Source organism: Danaus plexippus, assembly GCF_018135715.1.
Source record: "Danaus plexippus chromosome 18 unlocalized genomic scaffold, MEX_DaPlex mxdp_20, whole genome shotgun sequence".
NCBI lineage: Eukaryota > Metazoa > Arthropoda > Insecta > Lepidoptera > Nymphalidae > Danaus > Danaus plexippus.
The window spans coordinates 1,772,844-1,787,691 of record NW_026869853.1 but is presented as its reverse complement, the minus strand read 5'-3'; the positions used below and the strand labels follow the sequence as shown (position 1 = coordinate 1,787,691).

Here is a 14,848-nt window from a genome sequence, read left to right as displayed (position 1 = left end):
ACCATTATAAAGGGTAGTTGTTTCATATGTATAGTAGTCATATGTATAGTTAAAGTTGAAAATAAAGTGGTGCGAGTAAGTGAGAGTGCTTTTTTGGTGAAAATGGATAACCAGACAGGTGGAAATAGTGTTATGTGACGATAGCGTCGCTGACGTCACAGCTTCTAATAATCAACTTGGACATGGTTCTCCGACATATATTATAATCATCATAAAAAACCCAGATGACAAACAACAAGATTAACCAAAGCCTACTCGTCAGGGCACAGTAAAAATAAAACGCTAGTGTAATCCAAAAAATATGTTTTTATTTTATTTTGTAATCGCGAAAATCTTACCAATTTGTATATTTTGATATTTCTCGAGATGTCTGTCATGCCTTTCATTATTTGTGTTAGTACTTTTTTTTACGAAGTATAGATGTATGGGAATGCTTGACAGCATCATGTAGGATTTATGAAATATTTACAATTAAAAAATTTTTTTTTTCTTCTGCTTCATTATTAATTTTGTTGTAAAAATTCTTTGTAGGCAACAAAGGAAATAAAGTAGCACATAATAGACAAGAAACTTTGAAAACACTCTTCAAATACAGTCCATATTGACTATGGTAGTTATACTTACTTAATAGGCTATTCGACACTTCAAAATATACAACGAAAATACTAATAGGTAATGACATACAAAAACATATATATCTCTATTTTATCTGAAAATATTTAAACATCGCAAAATTAACAGAACAAATTCAAAGTATTTTTTAAATTTCTTCAGCCACAAACGTGTGATTGACTACGCCTCGCGTGACGTCAGACGCAAGTCAACATTGTTCATTGCTTTACTTTGTGTTTATTGATTACTTGTCTCTGACCTCACGCAGATTATGTGGCGTGCGCATTTACAGAAACAGCGTTTTTAGCGCGAACATTGCAATATAATTTTCAGTAAAAAAAATTACGGAAAATGATGAAAATTTACAAAAAATTTACAAAAATCCTATGGTTAATTTCCAAATTAAATGTCACATCTAAATGTCAATTATTTACATGTCTATTAAAGGATAATTTAAAGAAAAAAGATTTTTCCGAAATTGCAACGTGAATGAAGCCATAGTGTAAATAAATAAAAAAACATATTCTACATTGCACCCTTAAAATGCTTATACTAAATGTACAACATGCCTTATATGTTATTAGTCCATAAATAATAAGATTAATATTAGGTTTGATGTATTTAATAACATCATGAATGAAGTAACTATAAAGACATATGTTTATATAGTAATAAATTTCCACTATGATAAGCGGAAAACTTGATTGCTTTTAATATTGCCTAGATTTCTATAAAAGGTGTAGGCCATTTTATTATTAAAAATATGTGAAAATTTAAACAGTTCAACCGACGTCCTGTTTGTCACCAGATCCTAAATCAGGTTCTTTGTTTTGAGATGCCATCAACAGAACTTGTAGCTCTGAATATATTGTTTCCAGCATCATGAGTCTTGGTTTTGTGTACTGAAATAAAAGACAAAATTTCTCCGCATTCCATGGATTCACCATGCGGGTGCCTGGTCCATTATGTTGCAGGGAGAAAAGCTTGAGCAGTGTCTGGTACTTACGACTCAAATAAGGGGCCCCTATCTAATACAGATTAATCGCTCACCTCCACCGCACAAGCTCCTCTCTCTACCTAAACAAATTTGAAGCAAACCTACCAGGGCTGCCAAAATAAGAATATCTAGACGGAACTTAGAATTTAAAAGAAAGCTAAGAGCTAATAAGTTATGATTAATAAACATTTTAATATTATATTCAGTTTCATATTTATATAAAGCAATATATTTAATTGATTTAAGCATAAAAAATTAAAAAATATATATTTTTAAATTTTTATATATATTTAATAACTAAAGATATTGTAACATTTCAAATAAAGAAAAATATTGTTGAAAAATTGAAATTGTTGTTGAAAAAATGAAAAACCAAAACAGACCTTAAAAAGTGGTATTAATTTGGTAGAATCCATATCATTTGATGAACTTCCACTTTTAACTATCAAAGTAAGGAAATAAAGTACTCGATTCTGAAAAATAAAACCAAAAATTACTTATTACTCTCTTGGCTTTGTATGTTATGATTATAAATCACTCACCAACTGTATGACTTCATTTATGATAACATCATCAATACTGGACCAAGGTACAAAGTAATCTTCCTGTCCATACACATACTTAACTGAGCTCTGGATACCAACAGTCGGAATGACTAGAAGAGTCTCTATAAAAATTAATTTTATATAAAAATTCTGATTTTTCATTTAGCTATTTAACTTCAGCTACTAACCGGACTGAACGCTGTGTGTTATCCAGAAGAAAATAAGAAATGACAAAACAATCACTATAACTAATATCGCATGTAAACTAATGCGAACATACCACAAGGCTAACAAATTAAATATTACAGACAAATACAAGGATTTAGAGTGCCATGCTGATTTTTCCCGATTACTTTTAAACGACACAATAAATTTTTGGGAGTTGGGTGTACTACTACGACGTTTAATTTTAAGACTTAATTTTATACCGTTAACATTCTCGTGTTCTATTGTTTTGCTATGGTTCGGCATTTTAAGTTTCACTAAAAACTCTAAGTTAAAGAGAGAGAATTATGATCATAATAACAATATTTATTTGGAAAACAAAAATATCTTTACAATATTTAGGTTTAGAGACTACTTGTCTTATTTACAATTTCAGCATATATTTTAATTCACTATTTTAAAATTTCGATAAACTATATCGATCGAATTATTTCTACCTGGAGAATTGGAATTTAAATTGACAGTTAATTTTTGACAGCTATCAACACAGTCTACGTTCGAAATATGTACACAATTATAAAAAGAAACAGATTTACTATATACTACTTATAAGATTTTTAGATTATTATTTATATATTTTTTTGTCCTATATGCTGGTAAAAATATAACTAGAGTCTTCTGTTAAAAAAAATAAAAACTAAAAAAGATTATTTCTAACTAATCATGCAAGTCTCGATGTTTAAAAATATGAATACTACCCATTTGTTTAATATTTGTGCATCTATAGTGTAACATAATGTTTAATGTAAATAATATATTACATTTATTTATTATTTAATAGTAACTGAATTATGGTCAGTCCTGGCTGATGGTGCGGGAAAGTAAAATCGAAGCTAGTCAACACATTTTTTAGAGTAAAGCATAGGCTTTTTCAATTACATATATCTGTTAAAACCTATCTGATAACGGTTCTAGATTCCTAATTTTTTTATTCTAGATGAAACTCGAAAATCTCGACAAGAAATTTTGCTACACAAATTAACAGTAGTGAAAATATATACTCTTCATTACTTTTATTATATTCAATAAGTTACCAAAGCACATTTTCATCTTGTGAAGTTACAGATTGAACATTTATTTCGGGATTCACAGACCACTTGAAACTTTGGCCTCCATGAGATCTGATAACTTTTATTGGGTCAACATTTTACGTGAAAATGTTTTTTGAGATTATCTTTTCTACAAAAGCTGATAGATCACACTGTCACATTAAACAAAAAGTTAAAATATAAAGTCTACATAGTCCGCTGTTGCGACTATTGTCTGTTATGGTTCTGCTCAATGTCAGTCTCGTTATCCCTACTCATCTAATGCGACATGTGATAGATAAACAAAAGTGTGAGACGTGGTTTCAAATTTTGTCTCTTGAGAAACTAGATGACCTAGGTATATTAATAAGTATATATAAATACCGACATCTTTTAGTGATTTTAATTTTAATTAAACTTAAAAAAAATATTCAAAACTGAGTAAAATGTAATTAATAAATTTGTTAGAAGGAACAATAAACTATTCAAACAATTGATATATAATAATAATCATTAAAGTAGTAAAAATAAAGTACATCAGTAACGTTACCATAGCAACCAGTATACAAATAAAAATTAAATGTCAAGGTAATTGTTTCAGCTTTAGCGAATTAGTTGTTGAGTAACACTTATAACCGCATATGCGATATTGTCATTGATATTATAAATATAACGACATGGAAAATATTGATAATAATTCGTGGGTCTTCGATTCACTTGTTGGTTTTTTACATGGTCCGGTTTGGAATATACCACTGCAAACATTTATTGAAGAAAAATCACTTCGTAAGCGATCCAAATAGACATTTAATTATTATGTGCTGTATTTTATAATATAATTTCATCAACTGTGTTCCAGCGTTCGAACCAACTGATGATGGGGAAGTAATTGACAAACCCGAGTATAAGAAAATCCATGACGAATATCGAAACTTGGTAATTTTTATTTAGAATAAAGGCACCCGTATTTAAAAAAATATATAAAAATGTCACTAATGTAACAGGTGGATGTGATGTTGGGCTCCTTCATGGACGACATTGGAATATCGGCTGATCAGTTCGAAGGAGCCTGTCGTCTATCAGCACATGACCTCGCCGGTCTACCTTCTTATTTTCACAAGCGTCTATTTGAACAAATATGGGCAGCAAATGACTATGAAATGTTTGTAAAGATGATGACGCATAAGAATGTGGAGCTTCAATTACAGGTTTATATTCTTTGATATGATCACAATAATAATACTACATAGTATTATGCGCTAAGTCACAAATAGATCCCAATTTTAAATGAAATCGATACATTTTAATTCGACTGTGTTGGGAAAATGCTTGCCTAATAGTTATCTTATATGTAGACATCTATTACGTTGGACATATCTGGAGATTGCACTTACCATGATAATAATATGAATCTTGGTAATATTCGTGGCAAGTTTCATTGAACCGTCTCCTTTTTGACGGTCGTTTATGTTCCGTAGGCCTTAGAGTTAATTGAAAAGCGATATGGTATTCTGCCTAATCTCTTCAATGAGGAGTCTGAGAACTTAGATTCTTCTGGTAGCACCGAAAATTCAGATTGGGCAGACAACGATGACGTCATGACGGAGATAAAAAAGTAAGTATCCAATTTTTACCATTCATATTTGATTTCGATTTGTATGTACTTTTTGAAATGAAACTTCTTATGCGACTTCCAACAAGTTATATATTACGCGTTTACGCTGAGAGAGAGAGAGAAAGAAAGATACACAAATGTAGAAAATAGGAGAAAGAGAGTGAGTCGGTAGATTCTAAGCACATACGCATTCTTACTATGCAGCAAAGTAAGCAGTGTGAGCGTCGCTCTCCCGGTGACGCTCACACTGTAAAACTAGCTAACAGTAATACTGATGAAAAAAGTGTGAGCGTCGTCAAATTAGCTGAAATACGTACTTGTTGTTCTATCTTGAAATTAATAAATTAATATTTATTATTTTTTATCTTTTATATGATACACATATAATTTAATAGGGCAGTTATTTTATTTTCAAATTTAGTGGATAAGAATCGTTTACAACTACGAAGTTTGATTTCTTCTATTTCTTCATTTTTTTATGTAGGTTGCATTTGGACGATTTCGAAGTTAAAGATGAAATCACAGTCCCAAAAGAGGATGTGGTAGCACAGAAGCAAACTTTACTGACGCAGCTTCAGCATTTCGAGAACATAGAAGAAAGCTTACCAAAAAAGGAAGCGGAAAAAAAACTCAAAGAAGTTGAGCCATTAAAAAAGATTCAGATACCCGCCAAAACGGAGGTAAATATAATAATTAAAACATAAACAAGGCATTAGTAACTAAAGGTATATATTTCTAGGTGAGTGAGGAAGATTTACGTGAGCGCCAAGAATATTTAAAACAGCAAAGGGATAAGCTGCTAGCCATGAAGAAGCAGGTCAGAGAGAAGAAACTCGGTTCGTTACAAAACGAGGGCGCAGGTAGGCTAGTAATGCTAAATTCTTAGTGTTTGAATTCTGAATATATAACTCAATCGCAATACAGGTGAAGGCTTTTCACATCCGGCTAGGCCACGTTCAGCTCGTGCGGCGCAGGCTGCCTTGGCTGGAAACACACCACAACCTGCATCTGACGCCATGCTAATGAGAAAGGCCCTCGCTTCCAAACTCAAAACCGAAGTCGTTGATAAGCAATTGTAATTTCATTGGGCTGAATAAATAAATAAACTCCATGTCGTATTTCCTTATGTTTATATTGCTTACGTAACTAGTGACATCGTAATAATAGCATTATAGTAAGCTTATTTATTTTACACAACTTGCCAATAGGTAAATCTATTTAAATTTATTGTGTATAAATTAGTTTATGATGGTCATCCACCTAGACAGATAAAAAATAGTTGTTACAGTCTACTTTCATCTAAAAATCCATTTTCAACGGGGAATTTATTTCAAGGAATATAAGTATCGTATAAATCTAATTGACAGCTCTACGCTATTAAACACGTGGATGTTCCGACAGATACCAAAATAAAGTATTACATAAAACATCTATTTACAATCTCTCTGACGCTTCCATTCCACGTATGTAAGTCTCGCATTAACTGTGCATACCAAGTGAGCGCCTATATCAATCACATGAACGAAATAGAACATTCGAGAAATAAAAAAATAATAATAATGAATGAAAATACTTGAACAGGTCAACGTTTGTGTAAAAAAGAATATGCATTGAATAATATCGACAAACGATCTCATATAATAAGTATAAAAAGTTTTAAACTGTTACATTAAGCATCGAATTCGTGTATTTCAATCTTATGTTAGGACCTGTCCAACTATTTCCATGCGACCGTCATCCATGTAACCGGTTATATAGTTTTATTTCGTTAACACAGAGATCAATAATTCCATTGTCAAATATATAAAAAATTGATATGTCTTCCTAGGGCAGATACACATGCATTAAATAATTTATATATATGTATATAAATTATGTGTGTGTTGCAGTGATTAGAAGATTCCGTGTATGGATCGCCGATGAATATCCACACGACATATAACGTATTGTACAAGTAAAGTATAATAATACACACCAAATAAATTACTATTTCTAAACATGCATTCCACAATTAGTTTGAAGCGTTTCACAGTCACGCTGATAGTGTAGAATTGCATGAAAAAAATTATTTATTGTGCTCACTTTTCATGTATACCATATTAAATCAATGTCAAAAGTCCTGCTAGCTATGATGTTACGACCAAAGTGATTATTTGGCTCGGTATATATAAATACATAGGGGCGATCTAATATTGCATTTTATCAAGTTGTTTGATATATTCAACAGAACGTGTCTCGAGAAATTACTATTTGATGTCCAAAGTTACACATGTTATGTGAATTTGTTATAGAAATTGTCACATTTTATGTTTCCTTGTTTGTGTGGCATTTAAAGACTATTAGATCACATACATATAATTACTCTGGCATAGGGCACAATACAAATTAATTGTTATACAATACATATTATACACTATATAATAATATTAGAAAATCAATAATTTACTTTTTTTTTTAAATTTTATAATATTTTATATGTATTATATAAAACCGCATTAGAACAATTAGCTGCTGTCATTTATAAAAACTATGAAATTATAATCTGTTATTTTTTTTCTCCTTAGCACAAAATGTCGTCCATCATAAGAAATCTGTTGTATCATCATGTATGTATGTATCAAATGTTTACACAGCCCTTATTTCCAATACTATATTAACGCTAACTATAGCTATGATTAGGGCAATCACACACTGAATATACCTAATACAAAACAACTCAGGCAAATTACAAAATCGATCGCCTTCATACTATATTATATCTATGTTATTTACAAAGTAAAAATGATTAAACTATATATTTTAATGTAATAAAAATTAAACTGTTCCTATTTAGATATTCATTTATCACATATCCGATATCAGGATGCAAAGCGAGACGGCAACTGAATCTGACGTTAACAAACTAACATTGACATTCAATGTTACTCCGTACAGATTATGCTTGTTTCTTTTCTAGTGGGTGTTGTTTAGTTTTCTTAATTTCCACATAGCTCTTATTCTACTTAAGCTAGTTAAGCTGTACTAAAAAATATATGTTTTCTCCGTGCCAATTTTTTTTTTTTTTTTTTCAAAACAAATTTGTCGCGAATATTCTTGTAACGTAATCGCGAGAATAGGTTTTGGTGATGGAAGAGATGGACATTATTTATAACTTTAATAACATAACTAACGACATAGACATCTGGATCTCATTTTGATAAATGTCACCGAAATAATTATGGTCATGAATATAAAAATAAAATTTTGCTTCAATGGAAGTTTCCAGCAGAAGATCCAAATATAAGTGTAACTAGATATGTTTAGAAAAGCTAGAAACAATAGTCACTTCTCAGAGATAAAATTTTCAAATGATATGACATAAAACATACATGTTTCACAAATGTAATAAAAATCATTTTATTTTAATATATGAATAGATAATATTAACATGTATACAGATTTATAATGAATTATTTTACACGGTAAGGAATAAACTTAACAATTGGGAATAATAAGGAGAATTTAGATGATTCCGTTGTGAAAATGTACTAAATAAAACCAAATTTTCTTCTAAAAATCATATTTATAAAAAGACATAATACAAAATGATTTTCATTTCATTTAACAATTAAATTATATCTCTGAGAAGTTGAAAAAAAAAAAGGAATGCTATTAAATATAAGTGCAAAGTGATCCGAATTAAATAATTAAGAATATGTTCATACAAACACCACAAACGAGTAACAATTCCACAGCAAATATATAAAATTTTTAAGACTCCCATAGAGATTGGTCTTGTAGTTGTGACACACTAATTTACATATACATATATAATTCAATCAACGATGATCATTACAATATTATATTTTTCCCACAAACACCTTTGTACTTTAAACAATCTATCCTGAAATGTTTACCTACATTGGATACATTTACTCAATTTTATTGTGGTACACTATATACATAGTGGAAATTATCACTGCTAACCACAGAAATTTTTTGCATGTACTGCTCCTAGAGTATATCTGGATAGGCGTCGCACAGCTAAGAGACGGGCTGGTTGGAGAGCATGCTTTCCGCTCCATAATATATATTCCTTGATATTAAACACGTGTATATTACCGCACGTGTACATTACGCGAGCCGCGGCCGCTTGGCGTCACGCTCTTCGCCAGGAGTATGAGCGGATGTACCGCCTTCGTCCTCCTCGTCTGAATCACCATCGTAATCCACCAGGCCCTGAAAACGAATGAGTGTGACAATTAGTTCATTATACAGGATAGTGTCGTCGAAAACAGTTAATCATTGAAATTAAGTATCTTTAAAATGAATTGTTTTGTTAATATTGTTTGATAGTTTTTATGAAAAGTTGAATTAATGGCAGTTACAAATTAGAATGTTTTGTAAGTAATTTTAAACAGACAAAGACCGGTGATCATTGCAATATGGAAGCAACAATATGAACTAATTTACCTTATTGAGTAATCTGGGCGTGGATACCTGAACGTCGGTGTGTACAGGCTTGGGAGATGTGCTGAGCAACACCCTGCTAGGACCGTTCACTGTCTCCGTACTCGAACATACTTTCTTTTCCACTATCTTGCCTGAAGATATAAATTGTATAATTATTAAAATCTATTACGTAATCTAGCACAATTTAAATGATAGATATTCGGTATTTAAATCCCATTAAAAATATTTTGTTTACTTTATTTTAAACGGATAATTAAGGAACTTAGTTATTCACTGTACCGAGGTTGTGAAGTTTCGAGAATATATCTACTACACTATATATGACGCAACAGTGGACGTTAGTATGAATGTATCGTATAATAATATTTTAATACTTAAATTAAAATACAAAATACGTAATATATAAAGAAATAATCATTCACAAGTGAAAAGATCCAACTTACAACCTTAAATATATTAATATTTCAGTTGCGGGTTTCTGGTTGGATGAATTTTTCATTCTTTATTATGAATTTATTTTTATTGACTGTATGAATATTAGTAAAGCAGTATAACCTATACCTATAGCGTCGAGCGCGTGGTGTGCGGTCGCGTGCGTGGCGGCGGCGTCGAGGGGCGCGTCGTCCTCCAGCTCGTCGTCGTCGTTGAACCACATCTCCTCCTCGTCGTCAGGCTGGCGAGCCTCGCGGCGGTATCTCGTCCGCAGCAGCGACGGAACCACAGCCTCCGCGACAGCCACGCTACCGCTCACTGGGAACATTATAATAACTATAAATTATAATAGTATAACAATCTACATAACAAATGTATCTAGTTTCTTATACATGATATGTTCATATATAGGTTTGTGTAGTATTAACATAAACAACTGTAAACGCTCCGTATGTAATTTGACCATGCATGCTTGTATACTTGGGTACGGTATCACCATTTCTCTTTGTCTTCTAATAATAGATACATATGACGATTAAAAAAAAAAAACAAAAAAAAAAATAGTAGCAACTTAGAATAATTAAGCCAAGGTCTAAATCTATTAAAAACTTTTATAATGTATGTACTCTTTGCTATAGTCCCATAATTTGCGTTTTTAAAATTTATAACAAATTCTTAGGTATAACTACAGACAAATCAGACATCAAGGACTTTCATCTGGTTAAGTAATAGGTATCGAAAACACAAGCTGAGAGGTCATATTATAAGCATGCTTGAAATATATGTGAGTTGTTCAAACAGAGTGTACACCGCCTATATATATCACTATATCAATGCTAGAGCTAAGACAATAAGTTATAGCTAATACAATACAATCCTCAAAAGAATTTATCATATAAAGGCACTGTTGGTGAAATTTCGGATGTGAGGAATAACGTTTTTGTGGCTTTTGATACCTAATGTAGAATATGAAAAAAAAATAAGTTCTTTGTTGACATAAGTAATTAGTTTCAATGTATATTTTATTTACGATCCATAGTGAACCATCAATCATATCATCAGAATTTTAGCTAGGTTATTTCCCTACAACGGTATTATTGTGTAAAGTTGTAGTCGTCAATTCATTACTAACCTCGATCCCTTTCCTTAAGTTTGTCCTGGTGTTGGTCATAACGCGTCTTTAAAGCCTTAAACGTTTGTACATACTCCACATCCTCTAAGATCTTCCCATAGTTTTCCACAACGTGTGAACACAGCGACTTAATGTCTTCTAACTTAATGAATTCAAATAACTCTAATATCGCAGAATCTAATAAGTTGTACCTGAAAAATTATTAATTATATTAATAGTACTAATAAAGTAATTCATATAATTTATTATAGTATAGAGCACTCAACAACACACACCTGCCATTATTTCTAAGGAAAGCATCAACAACCGGTGCAAAGAGACTTCCTTTTATTATATATCTGTTGTAGTACTCATCTTTAAGAGCAATAATTTTCCTCATAAACCTTAGAGCTCCAAGCACTAAGAATGTATGTGTACACCTCATGAGAACCAAAATGCGCCGCAAAAGATCCTGAAAATTAAGATAAAAATTATTGTATAGTTATTTTTACAATAAATTTAAAAAAAATACAATCTTTTACTTCCGAAAAAAAAAAAAAATTGTAACTATTATATTCTATATTTAAAAAAAAAAAGTTTAACTTGGTTCATAAAATTATTTTAATTACACATGTGCTACAAATAAAAAAATAACATAAAAACAATACATTATGCTGATTTCAGTAATTATAAATAAAGGTATATTCTATTTAGATATAATAACTGTCAAAATTGTTAAATAAAAAAAAAATTGTTCTACAACTTGCCTTGTTTAATATACAAGTTTTTATGTGGTATGTGTGATGTTCGACACAAAATGAAAGTAGTTCAAGTACAAGTCCCAAAAGCTGCACAGTATGATAATCCTCCTTCGATGGTTTCTCACCAGTTGTATTTTGCAATAAGGGGGCTGTAAATTATTAATAATAATAATATAAATATTCTTATATTATATGTAGATTTAGAAATCAGAGTTAAATATATATGGTTGTTATAATACCAGATATATAAAAATAAAATGTTTTTAAGGTAATTAGTAATCAATTAAGAAATGTCATTACCCTGTTACATTTATACTATTGTTTGAAACTGACTTATTGTATATTGTCACAAAATTTTATAATGCTTTTTTATACATTTTATGAATAACATAAATTAAGTTAATGTTGGATTTGTTATACAACTGGAAGAGTCACTTCTGAAAAACCTGTAAAGCTCAACAAGGACAACAAGTTTAAGTAGTATTGCCAAAGCTATGGTTTGTGAAATAAGTCATAAAATCAAACAATCGATAAGTAATTTATTAATAAAATTACTTTTTTTTATTAGATGTAGTATTTATATGTCGTTTAAAAAAAATCTTTATATCAGAATGAGAATTACACATACATACCTATAAGGGTTTGTATACTGTGTTTGTAGAAGAAATTGAGGAAGTCCACCTTCTCACTTTTATTGACTGAGGCCAACATGCTTTCAGGGTCGAGTAGAATACGTAATACACCCATTAACTGCACCGCACCACCAAGTTCAGGGTCCTGGTCCCTCAACATTTGTTCTATTACAATATTCAGTAACATTTGTTCCTGAAAATTAGTAATAATTCATGAAATATGGACTAAGTTGAGATACATAAAAAATTAAAAACCATAATTTATTACCTCCTCAGTATTGTTAGCTTGCTGTAATGTATAGTCTCTTACAACTGATGGTGAAAACTCCACAATATATGTCAGTATATCTATAGATGCAGTCTTGGTCTTCTGATCATCTATACTTAAAGTTATCTCTAGAGCTGGCAGTATACCCAATGAAACTAATGTCTTATAAAAGGCATCTTTGTCTTGAGGTTGTAAATTTTGTGAAAAATTACAAAACTCTTTTAAAAATAGAACTAAGTCTCTCCTCTTACTGTCGGGTGTCTTAACATCCATCAGCAACTTAAATAAATCTGTCAAGAATTTCTCATCTTCCTCTATAAGTTTCACTATTTCTACCTTATTAAAAAATATAAAACTGGACAATGTGCTTAGCAAATTATCCTCAAAGACTGTAGGTGTCGGAAGAACAATATCCTGAATGTATTGTACTCTATAGGTTTGGTGAATTTTAGCTAACAAATCCTTATTTTTTATAGGTATAGCCTCACGGAATTTGGCTAGTTCCTTGAGATATTCCCTGTGTTTTTTTGGTTGAGGCAAACCAGGGTCATATTCTAAGCAACCAACAACATCAAAAATAGTGTCATCTGCAAACATTGTGTCAAAAAGTGTGTTTTTATTGAGGAGAAATATACTTTTAAATATCTCATATAGATGATGTAACCCTTCTATGTTTTCGATATCTTCACACATGTGGAACAAGTTAAGAAGTTTCTTAATGTAATGTTGACTCTCCAATGCCGCTGCTAGTTTATCTTTCCTTGCTGGTGAAACTAGACAGCTGTTCACCAGTTCACTGATGTCTTCCAACCGACCCATTTCACATGCCGGAAGCTCAACTGGTTGCACACTATCGGACATTTCATCAAAACGTTCATCTTCAGATTCTTCCACTATGTCTTGGGTTATCTCAACAGATGGGTCCTTACCTTGAACCTATAATAACATATCAAAAATATTCATTAAATTCCCAGGCATATAAAAGTAGTAGCATTGTTATGTTACATTATATACTAAAATATCACGTTACATATTTTTAGTCATTAAAGAATAGTTTTAGGTTAAACCTAAAAGGTTACTTACAAAATTATAGTTATTTTTGACTTACTTTTGCATGAACTGAAATAAATTATATTTTAAAATATATGAAAGACATTTTACCTGACATATTTTCTCCCAAATTTCATCGCAGCCAGCTTTCTCTTGAAAACTTAAAGCTAAGTCAAAGTTATCACCTTCTGACCAAACTATCAAAGTGTCTTGTTGTTTCTGATAAGCTGTGTCAGGTTGTATTTTGCTTTCCAACAACAGAGTTCCATCTGACTCTGCCCTTACTAATAATGATGTACCTTTTAATCTCTCTACGAAACATGATGAAACATGCCCCGTTCCCCGGTCATCCCATTGCCGGTCAGCATTCAGAGCGTAAAGCTTGACTCTTCGTCTAGTGTCTGTCATGATAGTCAACTCAAATATGACTATTTACTCAAATTATTTAACAATTATTCTGGCGCTATTTCTATGCACCGCTTTCTTTTTTTATTTATCTCCCATTTGTAATAACAGATTTTCACTTCTGCAACAACACATGATACGTTTTTTATTTGTACAAAATAAATTGGAAAATAATAACTATAGGCTACATATATAATTACGGTAATTGCAATCCACTGAACTAATATTATTTTCATAATGAAAACTTAAGAAATACACACCGTAACTTTATATATTTCACTGTTGTATTTGAAGAATAATTAGGAATTACTAATTATTTTTTTGTATGACAATGGATCGCTAAATTATAGGAAATCACAAACAAAACAATACAATCTGTAAGCCTTTCACTACACTTTAAAAACTTAGTTATGTACACAAACTACAGTATTTTGAACGTCTTCATAGTGTACACTTTCTAAAAACAGAATATTTACCGGATTACACATTATAGAATCGTCAAATTGACGTACCTTCAAAATATTAAAACATCAGATAACGCCATATTGGATTCACAACAACGCTTCGAACATAGGGGTTCTCAAATCAAAATGAAAGTGGCGGTAATTTTAAAATAGATTATGAAGGCACAGAGGAAACTCTTTATTTTTTCAAAAAGATGTAATATTTATAACTTTTCACTAACTTATGTACGAATCAAATAACGACTCCGACA

General features: G+C 31.0%; 3 protein-coding genes across 5 annotated transcripts; 1 reads left to right on the top strand and 2 right to left on the bottom strand.

The window, feature by feature from the left end:
* Nucleotides 1–288: 288 nt before the first annotated feature.
* Nucleotides 289–2,843, bottom strand: LOC116773243 (phosphatidylinositol N-acetylglucosaminyltransferase subunit H-like). The gene is made up of 4 exons (XM_032665663.2): nt 2,343–2,843; nt 2,152–2,276; nt 1,993–2,082; nt 289–1,514 (listed from the first exon to the last, which is right to left on the bottom strand). Exons 1-4 carry the CDS (start codon nt 2,623–2,625, stop codon nt 1,395–1,397), a joined length of 618 nt encoding a protein of 205 aa, XP_032521554.1. The 5' UTR covers nt 2,626–2,843; the 3' UTR covers nt 289–1,394.
* A 786-nt stretch (nt 2,844–3,629) lies between these two features.
* On the top strand, nt 3,630–6,133 carry LOC116772832 (cilia- and flagella-associated protein 36). Its single transcript, XM_032665102.2, has 8 exons — nt 3,630–3,765; nt 4,009–4,193; nt 4,267–4,343; nt 4,412–4,615; nt 4,886–5,022; nt 5,507–5,702; nt 5,762–5,882; nt 5,947–6,133. The coding sequence occupies exons 2-8, from the start codon at nt 4,085–4,087 to the stop codon at nt 6,099–6,101; spliced, it is 999 nt and encodes a 332-aa protein (XP_032520993.2). The 5' UTR covers nt 3,630–3,765; nt 4,009–4,084; the 3' UTR covers nt 6,102–6,133.
* A 2-nt stretch (nt 6,134–6,135) lies between these two features.
* On the bottom strand, nt 6,136–14,712 carry LOC116772830 (serine/threonine-protein phosphatase 4 regulatory subunit 3). 3 transcript variants are annotated; one of them, XM_032665100.2, is made up of 10 exons: nt 14,646–14,712; nt 13,840–14,254; nt 12,679–13,614; nt 12,411–12,603; nt 11,785–11,927; nt 11,314–11,489; nt 11,039–11,229; nt 10,036–10,224; nt 9,475–9,605; nt 6,136–9,240 (listed from the first exon to the last, which is right to left on the bottom strand). In XM_032665100.2, the coding sequence occupies exons 2-10, from the start codon at nt 14,134–14,136 to the stop codon at nt 9,136–9,138; spliced, it is 2,361 nt and encodes a 786-aa protein (XP_032520991.1). In that variant the 5' UTR covers nt 14,137–14,254; nt 14,646–14,712; the 3' UTR covers nt 6,136–9,135. The 3 variants fall into 3 exon arrangements, with proteins under 3 accessions (XP_032520991.1, XP_032520990.1, XP_032520992.1); XM_032665099.2 differs by lacking the exon at nt 14,646–14,712 and adding an exon at nt 14,394–14,639; XM_032665101.2 differs by lacking the exon at nt 14,646–14,712 and adding an exon at nt 14,394–14,639 and having other exon boundaries at nt 9,502–9,605.
* Nucleotides 14,713–14,848: the final 136 nt, after the last annotated feature.